The following is a 12,555-nucleotide window of genomic DNA, read 5'->3' as shown; positions in this document are numbered from 1 at the left end:
GCCCTGACAAATCACTTTCACGTGTACTCAGCCAGTATTGCTAAACTCCATTTCATTGAGTACTATAAACACCATCCCATCGCCATCTTCCATCTTCACGTCTATCCCACTATATACTCAGGCGGTTGTTAGCGACCGTGTCTTTAGGTGTTACCTACCGCAAATACCTCTGTTTTCCCCTGCGCGCTGTACCGGGCTTTGCGGTCACCTCGTTTAAGATGACGCCGTTCCCCGCAGCCTCATCATCGCTGGACCCAAGTGAGAAGCCTAGTATGGGTCGTCTACCTTCGGTGTCCAGCCTCATGTCCCCCCCAGAGACTAAACCATTCGAATCGTTTAACCCCCATTTCCCACCTCATAAGTTGTCGCAGGATCAATCCTATACAAATCAGATGAAACTGGCTCCAATCTCAGTTGATCGAAAGAGAACACAATCCGAAATGGATCTACCGTCGCCACCCGTGACGCCGTATACTGGGAATAAGAAGAGCAAATCAATCGACCCAGAGCAACACGATGGCGATGCCTTGGTTACCTCGTCAAGAGATCCTGTTCTTTTCCCAAGGAATGAATCCTCTGAAATTGCCGATGAACCGTTATTTGGCCCCATGCTGCCACCATCCCCCAAGACGCTGATGGAACAGCACATTAACTCTCACATGGCAAGGTTCGAAAATAAGCTCAATAAACCAACCCGCGATGAGTATCTTTTGGCTCTTTCTTGTGTACCAGTTGTGTCGGCTCAATACAATCGGAATCCCGCAGCGTGGGCCAAAGAAGAGAGAGAAACTCTTGAGCGGCAGTTGGTCATGATGAACCGACGTCGTCCTGAAGTCTCAGATGGCAGATTGAAAAGAATCGCGCCAGCGCCCACAAAACGGGTGGTTCCTGCTCAACCCCGTGTGCAGCGGACACCCAGAGTAAAGCGCACACCAAAGTCTACCCCAAAACAAAAGGTTTTGGATTCGTTTGACGTACAGACGCCGAATCCTAAGCCTTCTCGTGCCATCGGCACGAGTAGGGATGATACAGATTTTAGCTCCATCAAGGATTATTCGCCTCCCCTAGAGATTCTCGGTGGCAATGCGAAAGCATTAAAGGCAGATTGGAAAGGTCAGATGCTGGACCTTAGTAATGATCCGGAGCGGCACCTGTTGAGCTCAGCTGAGATCAACCTAGCGGCCACTCTAAGGCTTTCTTGTGCGACATATCTCTGCAGCAAGCGCCGCATTTTCGAGGCTCGTGTCAAAGCCTTGAGGGTTGGCAAGGAATTCCGCAAGACGGATGCTCAACAGGCCTGCAAGATAGACGTGAATAAGGCAAGCAAACTCTGGACTGCCTACGAACGAGTTGGCTTGTTCAACGCTGGCTATTTCCGGGAGTATCTCAAATGATGAGACATGGCACGGCAGTCACTTTTTCACCTCCTGAACGATCCCCTGATTGATTTTCTGAATTTCTTTTGTTCGATTATGGATTAATTAGCGACTTGTTTTTTCCGGCTCCATTGTGCTTTAGCATAATATGCTGCATTCTTAGTTCCCCTTCCCTTAGCATATCACTGCATTGGAACATGCCTTTATTCATATTTTTTCATTCATTCATTCATTCTTCTGGATTTCATCCATTTAGTATAGTCGATTGATTGACGTGTGACATGGCGATTGGGTTTCGAATTTAGTAACTTGGCTTCTTGTTTTAACACCCTTCAAACCGGCGTTTCTGTTAGGAGCTGTTTTTTCTGTTGGAACCGGTCAGTGCTTGTTTAGTTCATATGAACTTGCCTAGATAGAGTTGTGTTCAGTGGAGTTTGTGCTAACCATTTATTATTATTATTCCTGCTGTTAGCTTTGGTGATATGTTCTAGTTCCCCAATCAATGAATTTGAATTGAATGATACTCACCCCCACCCCCAAAAAAGGCGAGGCTGAAGAGGGAGGAGTCAGGAGACCAAGCTTGGATCGCACACAGTCTCCCGTCGTCTCCCGCTGATTAGCTTGAGCCCCAGTGTGGCTGAAAAGATGAGAATCATCGGAGAATGGACTTGCTTTGCTCCTTCGTGGGCGTCTCTGCAGATTTTAATTATGTACTAAACAGCACATGGAAGAATGCTTAACAGTATTTATACCTTCTATATGAACTTACTAATCCAAATGCTACTATCTGAATAGGGCGTTTAACTATTACTTTGAAGACGGATACTCATTTGTGTAGTTGATAGCTGCATTTCTACATACTAGGTAGTTTTATGGGCACACCTAACCGGTACTACGAAACGATAGGTAAATATATGAAAAGACATGTTGGGAAATAATACTAGGTTGTGGACTATTGTTTTATGACTTTACCTACTGGGCAGCTTGATGGCTGTGGGACTGCTGAGCCACAGCAACGAGTCAAGGCGGGCTGTTTGGCAGTATGTACTTACCGTATCCGTAGTCTACCTTGGATTTATTCCTGGGGCGAAGCCCACCAAGTCCGCAACTGCTGGTGTCCACGCCACCACGTTTTGCGATTCCCAGATTATATTAACGTCTTTCATCTCCCCCGCGCTCTTGATTGTTACCACACCTTTTCTCCTCTATGGGATAGGATTTATGAGAAACCATGTCTCATTCCCAAGCAAACAACACTGAACCTTTCAGTGAGCAGGAACATAGGGGCGATGCTGACATCGATAATAAACCCAAAAACCGAAGGCCAGCAAGTGAGAGCTCCGCGCCCCGAGTCAAATTTCAGATCATTTATAATGGATATAGATACAGCGTTCCGACAACAACGCCTTAAGGCCTGGCAGTGAGTGCAACTGATCTTCCTCATTTAGGACGAGACGTTGACGAAATGCAGACCGATTTTGACTCCCAAGAGTGTCTTACCTCTTTTTTTTGTCATTGGTGTCATTTTTGCTCCTCTCGGTGGTTTGTTACTATGGGCAAGCTCAACGGTATGGCCTAAATCCCCGAGCATCTTGAGCCTCTGATCTCTGACATTACTTTGCATTTTGCAGGTTCAAGAACTAGTGATAGACTACTCTGATTGCAAAGACGCCAACAATAACGGCTTTGTACCAATTCCCGATGATAAATTCAAGTATTCGTTCAAGTCGTCCCACAAGTCACCAACTTGGCAATACGATAATGGAACATGCCAGCTGATGTTTCACGTCCCTGATACTATTGGACCGCCGGTTTTTATGTACTACCGCCTCTCGAACTTTTATCAGAATCATCGAAGATATGTGAAGAGTCTTGACATCGATCAATTGAAGGGGAAAGCCGTGAAAAACGAAACAATCAATGATAGTCCCTGTGACCCCCTCAGACTTGACGACAATGGAAAAGCATTCTATCCGTGTGGTCTGATCGCAAACTCAATGTTCAACGACACGATTGATAGCCCTGTACTTCTTAATGGCCACGGAAATTCGCGTGAACCATACAATATGACGAACAAGGGCATTGCCTGGGACAGCGACAAGGAACTCATTAAAAAGACCGAATATGAACCAGGTGCAGTTGTACCTCCACCCAACTGGCGGGACCGTTATCCGGACAATTATGAGAATAAAATCCCCGACCTGCATGAAGATGAAGATTTTATGGTGTGGATGAGAACGGCGGCCTTGCCAACTTTTAGCAAGCTATCTCGACGAAATGACACAACAGCCATGTCAGTGGGAATGTATCAATTGGACATCAGAGATCGTAGGTCAATGGCAGTCAAGGTGTTATTCGGGTACTGACGACCGTTTAGATTTCCCGGTCACTATTTATGGGGGTACCAAGTCCATCCTGATTTCCACAAGGACTGTTCTGGGAGGGCAGAATCCATTCATGGGAATTGCCTATGTTGTTGTTGGCGGTGTATGTGTCCTTCTTGGAACACTATTTACGATTGCGCATCTAGTCAGACCGAGGTAAGGCTTCTTTTTCCTCCTGAGTTGAACGTGGTTGACACCTCTAGGAAACTGGGTGACCACACATATTTGACTTGGAATAACGAACAAGAGACCTCCGCGACTACGACAGGGCGGGACGATAGAGCCGGGCCACGCTCCAATTAGAACACTGATGCCATTCAGGTCCAGACTTTCTGTTTAGTCTGTCCCCGGTGCTGTATATTGATAATGCTTGCAGGCGTGCACATTACTCCGGATGGTACCGTTTTTGTTCTTTTTTCTTTTCCTTTTCTTCTTTTTTCCAGGCTGCTGAAGTTGGCAATAGGCAGCTGAAGCGTCTGAGGCGTCTTTCGGTGGGATTAGCGCATAACGATCAATTGATTCCCAATTTTTTACTTATTTTTTTTTTCTCGGGTGCTGGTTGGAATGGCCTCCCATGTTTTGCAACTTCCGTACCCCTTGCTGTCTCATTCCTGGTTTTGTCCGAAACCCCCTCGTTTGGACAACTAGGAAAAGGGTTGCATACCAATACACGTAACTGCTAATAACACTGGGTTTTTTAATCCCACCCCGGCCTCTCTGGTAAGTTTTCACGCATCCAGTTTCTCAGACGCCATGCTCCATCTCGTTCGAATCCAAGTTTTGGTCCTTGTGATAACCAGCCTCCAGCGGACATGTTTTGCTGCCCCTCGCTCGGGTCGAGGTTTCTGTGCTACTGCGGGTCCAAATGATTCGTTAAGGGAGGCATTTGTGAGATTGACTATGCCCAGAAATGATGGCGCATATGACCAGGAAAGTCGACAGGCCGTGGAGCCCATCGAGATAGAGACATGGTTCCATGTCGTGAGCAGTAAAGCGAATGCCAATGTGGTGTCGGACGAAATGATTACCACCCAGGTTAGTATTGATCCGAGTCCTACTGCAGTTGGAATTATCTATCAGGTCGTTTCAAAATATTAACTGACCTTAAAAAAAGTTGTCGTATCTTCAAGACGCATATCAAAACGCGACGATAACTTATCGCCTGAAAGGAGTGACGCGTCAGACCAATGACGGATGGGCTCGCAATGAAGACGAACATATCATGAAGGAATCCCTTCGTAAAGGAAGCTATAGAACCCTGAATGTCTACTTCCAAACCGATCTCCAAGTTTCGCCAAATTCCGAGTCTCAAGGACGCCACCTTGACTTTCTCTCGCAATCATCATCTAGCGTCCTCGGCTTTTGCACTTTGCCCGACCCGAGCATCAACGGTAGTAGTCCACGTTCTAGCTATGTGAAGGATGGGTGCAATGTACTTGCAATGACTATGCCTGGTGGGTCTTTGACTCATTATAACCGAGGCGGAACTGCTATACATGAAATCGGGCACTGGAATGGCCTCCTACATACATTCGAAGGGGAGTCATGCTCACCTGAAAACGAGGGCGATTATATCGACGATACAGCTCAAGAATCTGTTCCGACGGACGGATGTCCTACCCGCAAGGACTCATGCCCGGATATCGCGGGTGTTGACCCGGTACATAACTTCATGGATTATTCGTCAGATGAATGTTACGAGCACTTCACTCCGGGCCAAATCAAGAGGATGCGAGACATGTGGTTCGCAATGAGGGAGGGGAAGTAAGTGCCTTCGATATACGCACATATAATGGCGACGCCAGCGAGGAATCAACATAATTAGTGGTCTTACAATCCCGACCAGGTGGTGGAATAAGACCTCTCCTGTTATATATTATGATTCTAATGTACTTTTCTAATGGAAGTAAGACATGGATTATTATTTGTGTTGACACCAACTCAGCATTACCTACTTGCTGCATAGGCCCTAGAATGGAGGCGCCGCTGATTCAAACCCTGAGCCGAACGTCCCATTTTCATTCTCTATTTTTTTTTTTTTCCATTCCCTTTATATTGACGGTTTGCACACGAGAATTTGGACTCACAGATGAGATGTTCTTTCGACACCTACCCCGAACCTAAAATTTTACGGCCTGGGCCAAAGTACCCTGCCCACTACTGTAATTAGTGTCCCTCTTGACGAGCGGTACGAAGTCCTTTGGCCACCATAGAAATTGGTTATATTAGACGAGTACGTTGAAAAGAAAAGGTAGGTAAAATACAAGATCCTGGTAAAAGATTGACCGTTGGAAACAGGGTATAAACTGCGGAGGGTCCTATCACCTTTTTCGTTTCTTGCTCCGGTCGTCCTCGTCTAACCCGCTTTCTTTGTCCTTCTTTTTAGCCTGATGTTCCAATTCATCCCAATCCTCACCACTTTCCTCATCCTCATCCGCACTAAAATCATCATCCGCACTAGCATCATCGTCGTAGTCGCTCTCCTCTTCAGAGCTTTCGTCTGCAGCAAGCTCGGAATCAGATAATTCAAATGCGGACTCCTCCTCTTCATCAGAACCACCTTCCGAGTCTGATTCAGCCGCCAAAAATGACCAACCACCGTCGGAAAAGAAACCGTAAGGATCACTGACAACGGTCTTCATAATTGTGGTCCAATTGAGATTGAGGGGCCCTTCTGTGAATGCAATATCCACAGAGTCCAGCCAATCCTTGACACCCTCCAGGTTCTCCACGGGGATTGTGTTAATATGAACTGGAGCCCGATGAAACTCCTTGAAAACAAAGACCAGATCAAAGTTTTTGAGCCCGAACTGTACAACGTTAGACCCGCGGTAACCCGAAAGCTTATTTTTTAGCTCACCTGTACTCGCTCAAGATGCGCGATCTCAATTTCATTGAGACTGACAACCAGGAAAGGTGGTTCAGTCAATTGAACAAGGGCATCTGTAGTGGGCTGAATGAGAACATTTGAGCGATTAGGGACACCGGTGAAGCCGATCTCTCTGAAGGGAATGTCAACATCGACTCCCTCGTCTTTCCCAGCATCCGCTATCTTCTCAGCGAACGATTTGAACTCTCTATCCAAGGCTGCACGTCGTCTTCTTTCCTCTTGTTCAGCTTCGAACTCCTCCTCATCTCCATACCGGTGCTTACGTCTCCGGTTACCAGTCTCGTCGAATTGCATCTCAGTGGCCTCCCTATAGAACTGAACATCTCTTGTCTTTCTCTTACCTATCATGATAGGCGTCTTGAGGTGGACATGAATAAGAACAATCAATTCATGAGCACATGGTTGAAAGAAGAGGTGCTTGACGTTGCTGAACAGTACATCGACGTGTTCGTTGCGGAAGGGGGAAACATAGCGCAGACCGTTCTGATGTATTTCGACCTCGCCAGGCACTCGTTTGCCATCGAGAGGCGGTCTAAGGTAAACATCGGGCAACTTCACCGGGCGGCGATCTGAATAACTGTTAGTCCCAAGTTCATTCTTCTAAGGGTGTGAGGCCGACTCCTGATTTCGACTAGCTTGTCTTGCTCAACCACATCCTCCATCTCTTTCTTTTCTTGTTCGCGTCTAAGAGCGTTCTTCCTGAGTTCAGTGATATCCTGAGCCACTTGCCCGAATCGATCGTTGTCTTTCGATCTAAGGGTTAAATTCCTTAAGAAATGTGCAGATAAATCTTCAAATGGCTGGTCATCTTTCCTCCCGACACCCTGGCCAGGGGAAAGAAAATTAATTCGAAGATAGGCGTATTCCCCCTCGTCGCTTTTGCTGGCATTCTTGATAGTGTTGATGTGGAATGGCACTGGCCGACCCATTACCGGAACAATCACAGTCGATGCCTTGTGATCGACGTAAACTGTGAGATCCTTGACTCTAGCTGGCAACTGATTGTCCCTCTTGTATGACTCAAACCTCTTGAACTTCTTCTGCGTAACGCCGTTTTCATCGCCAGTGGTACCAGTGAATCGATCTAAACCCTCTTTGGTTTTTTTCGTGGCCAATTCCTTCTGATGCTCACGGCGCCTTGCTTCCGCGCCCTCATTGACCTGCGTCGGGCGCTCGGCACGAAGTTTTGTCCTGGTAACATTCCTGCTCGCAATCGCACTCGACTTGGGTTCTTTCTTTTCTTTTGCGGGCTTTTGTGGCTCTTCCTCATCTCCAAAATAAAATGACACCGAGTCCATATCAATACCGGCATCCTTAGTGAACACATGCGGTCCCTGTTCACCGACCCGAACGGTATCTGTGATCATCATTGAATAAACATTCTTTTTGTCCTTCACGCTCGGTTCTTCGACGTCCACTAGTCCAACTGTGATAGAGAATGTCATGCCGCTCTTTAAAATTCTGTTGTTCTTTCCATTGAGAACCATGTTGGAGTCGCGTAGCTCGATTCCTATCCCCGAACCGACGTTTTTCACGAAGTGAGGTTCGAGTTCGGAGTTTTTAGCGCGCAAAAGGCTAAGCGCCTTGTTATAAAGCTCTTTGGCCACTACACCATCGCGGACTTCCTTCAAAACGGCTTCGTGAACACTCAGGAGTAAGGTATAGTTCGCTTCCTGGGACTTGGTTGGGTCAACCAGGTAGGTACGTCCAATTATTGAACTGTAAGTCTTATAACGAATTCCGAGCCCAGCAATGATGATTCCCGGTTCTAGATTGCTGTCATCAGATAACGCTGTAAGCTTCAAGTCATACTTCCCGCCGCTCTGAATGACGGGTCCATATGCCCAGTCAATTTGTTGCGGATCGAATTCAGACGGCAATTTTGCTAGCTTGTTGAAGAATTTGGCATCGTCTATCTTAGCGTCAATACGCATAGAGAGAGTTTTATGGGTCATCTGCTTTTCTTCGTCAAGCAACCGAGACATCTCATCGACGAAATATTCTGACATCAGACCGCTACATGCTCTTGAAGCATTTCGTATGGACACCTATGCGAATTAGCCTACTTACCCTCATGTCACTCTCTAGGAAACGTACCAATTCATCAGTGTCCTTTATCGAGAAGCAAGCGGCCGAAAGAGCGGGCGCAATGTCAACTTCTTCTACTTCGTCGGAAATATTCGCATATACGCGCTTCCAGTCTTCCACAAATGGGCCAGCGGTTGTGTTTCTCGGTAGGACACCGACCTTGTTCTGTTCGCAAGCACATGGTTAGCGTCGAAAGTTATCAAGCCACACCATGATAATTTAACTCTTTTAGCATGTTGCAAGGCGTACCCCAGAAGATTTTATAACATCTGTGCATTTCTCAAACACCTTGGTCTTTTCTTCCTGATCCTTGGTGGTTACTAATATCTCGACCGGAATCTTTCCGCCTTTCAGCGGTTCTAGGTGTTTTGCTGTTGTCAAGTTAGATAAGATGTGTTTTAGAGTATTTAACGTTGATATTAAACTATACCTTTTTTTGCTGTCGTCACCACGTACATAACATCGGGCGTAAAGACTAGAAGAGTGGCCGGAAACTCATAGCCGAGCAACCAGAACTGGGAGGCATTAGCACTAGGTGATATATACACGAGACGATTATCGGCGTACGTGGATCGCATTGTTCTTTTGGAAGCTGTTTGCTTCATCTGTCTTTCCCATCAGGATAACGATTGATCCCACGCCACCAAAGGTTGGGTGAGGAGATCGCTTGTCTGTTTTCCATGACGTGTATAAGCTTGACAGACGACTGAAGAACGCCGTTTTATCAATGAGGATTTCGTCACCCATGGCGCGGCTGCTTTTCAAGTGAACAAGTGACCTGGGATTTCAAAAAGCCTGTGGTTCGCGCAGGGGTGAAGTAAAAAGCAAAATTGTCAGATTGGCGCTGAGGCCTAAAATGAGACAAGTCACTGAATTCAAGGGGAAAAACAACAGGAAAAAGAAAACAATGTTATGGAGGAGTTTCTCATAAAGTCAGCAAATCTCCGTAGCTTAAACACGAAAAGATAGAGGCGCGCGTCTTCAATTTCCACTTGGCGCGGAGCCCATTCGGTATTTCGTGTTAAATGTTTGACTTGTTTGCATAAATACTAGTACGTATCACCAACATATGCAACTCGGTCAACAATTGCAAGGGTTTACTATCCCGCCCACTTCATGATTCTCCTTCCCCCTCCACCCTAATGATAAACATGTATTATTACATTTTTCTCCTGAGATTATGCGTCCTTGCCTAAATTCTGGTCTCTCAGTGGTTTTGTCCTTACGTTTCTACGTGATACCCAGCAGTAACCATAATGTTTTTACTCAGCTCCTATGTTGATCAGTTCTATATCAATATTTGACCATAATCTCTTCGATCCGCCGACTTTATTACTACCTCAGTATGGAAAGATCCCCCGAAGTTTCCCATCTATTGGACCGAGCGGTAGGGAATCGTGACCGACAACCGGATTTTGAAGACACCTCCCGGCGAAATCCGCGAAGCAATGCTGCCACAGGTGCCTCAGCTGCAGGTGTACGTGCCCTTAGCGCGCAGCTTGTTACCTTTTATTTCAGAGTTCCCGTAAAGGCGTTTTTCCGCACTCGGGTTGAGTAGGTGTTCACCTACTCCGCTCTAATCATTGTTGGTAGGCTGACTCAATCTCTTTCCTTTCGATAGTTATATGGTATACTTTCCCTAATCTTCTTTTATCCACTATTCTTGACATGGTCATTGCCGTGACTAATGTAGCCCATCACCTTTGAATTTGGATAGGCATTTGCTAGAGCTGTTTACCCACGTCAGCCTGACGGTGGCCGCTGGTCATTACACACAACCACCCCCGGTTTACTCATTCATGCCGTTCGTACTTACGGATGGCGGTTTATACCATATCAAGTTATGCCTCCTCTGTTGGCTAATGCTGGGTAGGTGGGCTGATACCGTTGGTAGGGAGAGAATAACGCAACTGAATATCTTGCTAATAGGGTCGGAGCTGTTTTATACACGTCTTACCTTCAAGTCCTAGGCACTTTGTACGAACCTGTTTCACAAGGTGTAAAGCGTACGTATCCACCAGCTACGCCCACTGATACTTTCACAGCCGGGTTCGTTGCTGGATCGATACAGTCCATTGTCGCTGCCCCCTTGGATGCTCTACAGGTTCGCCTTAGAACAAACGACATCATTGAAGGCCGATATCAAAGCATGTGGCATTATGGGCAACATAAACTTCACCAAATCGGATTACGTGGAATTTTTGCCGGCTGGAGTCTGTCTGCTTTGCGTGACTCTTTTGGTAGTGCCGTCTTTTTTTCTTTCTTTGAATACATCAAATCACAGGCATATTATTCATTTCTGACGCGCTATTACGGGCCCCGTTACTCGCAAAGGGAAGGTTATCTGCACCAATCCCAGTCTAGCGACCGCGGGGTACCACTCATTAAACCCCATTACACCCTGGAGCCGTGCTTCTTACTTGCTGCCGGCCTCATTGCGTCTGTTGCCCAGCAGACAATTCAGCATCCAATAAATACTATACAGGGCATTCATGTTGCGAGGCTGGAGTATCTCGATCACCAGGCCACGCTGCGCCCTTCGAACCGGCAGATGCTGCAAATTTATTATTTAGCATACCAAGAAACTTATAAGCGATGCAAAAGAAAGGCTGCGCGGGCTGGAGGTTGGGCAAGATGGTTATATCGGGGGTTCTTTGGTAGCGCGCTCCGTCAAGTTCCTAGCACGAGTGCTGGACTGGTGATTTTCGAGCTAGTGCGCCGCAAATACGCGAGTTTGGCAGACTCCATGTACATACGGAAGGACGGCTATGACATTCTTTTGCCATGATACCCCACCCCAATCCTCGGTCAATCTAACCTGTGATTTTCTGAGATGAGTCTTCCATTAATACTTTTGCAACCGGCAGTCCGATCGGTATCGCGATTGGCATATCCCCAAGTGCAAGACAAGTGTCAAGAACATATCACAAATTCTGGCCCGACCAGAAGGATATAATACGTCTTGACAACTGCAACTGCGAGATGCATTTCAGGCTAGTTCATGGCATGCCTTCCACGTTTTCGTTAATTCCAAATGATTCATATGAACAGCATCCTACTATTTTTTGTTGGCTATCGCATAAGTCTAAATCCCTTACCCTTCATTTTTTTTTTCCTTCGTGGGAGGCTGATAGAAAGGGCTTCTGGAGTCTTAGAAGTATATAGAAATTAAGCCGGTCTCGAGAAATTTTATATGTGTAGAATACGTATATTCTGAAGAGTTAATACCCGTTGAAGTATTGATGATATAATGACTTATGTCCATTCGTTCGTTAGGTTCTTTCTGATCTTAGGTAAATTACAGTTTGGCCCCGGATAGACCTCTTCAATGGTACTTGGGACTTGTATGAGTACCTTGGAGGATAGAAAGGAATGAATGATTTAAGGATAAATTCTTCATAAAAATAAATAATTGAAGACCTTCCGTAATACATTCATACTGACCACCGATAGTTGTTCCTTCTTGGCAAGATTTTTACCAAAGTAGGTCAAATAGCAGGTGCCTTGCCCAAACTCGCCAGGCCTCATGGATACAATCCATACTAAGGGCGGCTCGGTTCCATGCGGGACGCTTGGGATAGTAGTAATATGCGTTATACATACAACGTAGCCTAGTACTCCGTGGAAAAAAGTGGGGGGGGGACGAAGGGTGCAACTCCATTGATACAATCACCTATATAACTAAATAACCAACCAACCAACTAACTAGTTAACTATAACCTAGACTGTGGAATCTTCACCTGAGAAAGGAAATAGAAACATTAAATTACGGATAATACAGCGTACAACATTATTTAATATGTGGATGCCCATCTCT

The 12,555-nt window shown here is 46.1% G+C and overlaps 5 protein-coding genes across 5 annotated transcripts; 4 read left to right on the top strand and 1 right to left on the bottom strand.

Moving 5' to 3' along the window:
* Window positions 1–218: 218 nt before the first annotated feature.
* On the top strand, window positions 219–1,394 carry ASPVEDRAFT_65155 (SWIRM domain-containing protein; the record flags this gene model as incomplete). Its single annotated transcript, XM_040815774.1, has 1 exon — window positions 219–1,394. One exon carries the CDS (start codon window positions 219–221, stop codon window positions 1,392–1,394), a length of 1,176 nt encoding a protein of 391 aa, XP_040672188.1.
* Window positions 1,395–2,607: 1,213 nt separating this feature from the next.
* ASPVEDRAFT_56069 (CDC50/LEM3 family protein) lies at window positions 2,608–3,920 on the top strand (the record flags this gene model as incomplete). The annotated part of the gene is made up of 5 exons (XM_040815157.1): window positions 2,608–2,707; window positions 2,760–2,796; window positions 2,848–2,944; window positions 3,008–3,704; window positions 3,754–3,920. The coding sequence occupies 5 exons, from the start codon at window positions 2,608–2,610 to the stop codon at window positions 3,918–3,920; spliced, it is 1,098 nt and encodes a 365-aa protein (XP_040672187.1).
* Window positions 3,921–4,513: 593 nt separating this feature from the next.
* ASPVEDRAFT_139915 (zinc metalloprotease) lies at window positions 4,514–5,528 on the top strand (the record flags this gene model as incomplete). Its single annotated transcript, XM_040807611.1, has 2 exons — window positions 4,514–4,795; window positions 4,875–5,528. 2 exons carry the CDS (start codon window positions 4,514–4,516, stop codon window positions 5,526–5,528), a joined length of 936 nt encoding a protein of 311 aa, XP_040672186.1.
* Window positions 5,529–6,081: 553 nt separating this feature from the next.
* spt16 (chromatin-remodeling protein SPT16) lies at window positions 6,082–9,485 on the bottom strand (the record flags this gene model as incomplete). Its single annotated transcript, XM_040818134.1, has 7 exons — window positions 6,082–6,570; window positions 6,621–7,219; window positions 7,270–8,698; window positions 8,748–8,903; window positions 8,988–9,109; window positions 9,169–9,253; window positions 9,306–9,485. 7 exons carry the CDS (start codon window positions 9,483–9,485, stop codon window positions 6,082–6,084), a joined length of 3,060 nt encoding a protein of 1,019 aa, XP_040672185.1.
* Window positions 9,486–10,083: 598 nt separating this feature from the next.
* Window positions 10,084–11,526, top strand: ASPVEDRAFT_139230 (putative mitochondrial carrier protein; the record flags this gene model as incomplete). The annotated part of the gene is made up of 4 exons (XM_040807557.1): window positions 10,084–10,292; window positions 10,360–10,366; window positions 10,456–10,607; window positions 10,668–11,526. The coding sequence occupies 4 exons, from the start codon at window positions 10,084–10,086 to the stop codon at window positions 11,524–11,526; spliced, it is 1,227 nt and encodes a 408-aa protein (XP_040672184.1).
* Between the last annotated feature and the right edge of the window lie 1,029 nt (window positions 11,527–12,555).

The sequence above is a fragment of the Aspergillus versicolor genome (assembly GCF_001890125.1).
Source record: "Aspergillus versicolor CBS 583.65 unplaced genomic scaffold ASPVEscaffold_10, whole genome shotgun sequence".
NCBI lineage: Eukaryota > Fungi > Ascomycota > Eurotiomycetes > Eurotiales > Aspergillaceae > Aspergillus > Aspergillus versicolor.
Note: the sequence above shows the minus strand (reverse complement) of the source record. Positions and strands in the feature narration are given on the sequence as shown.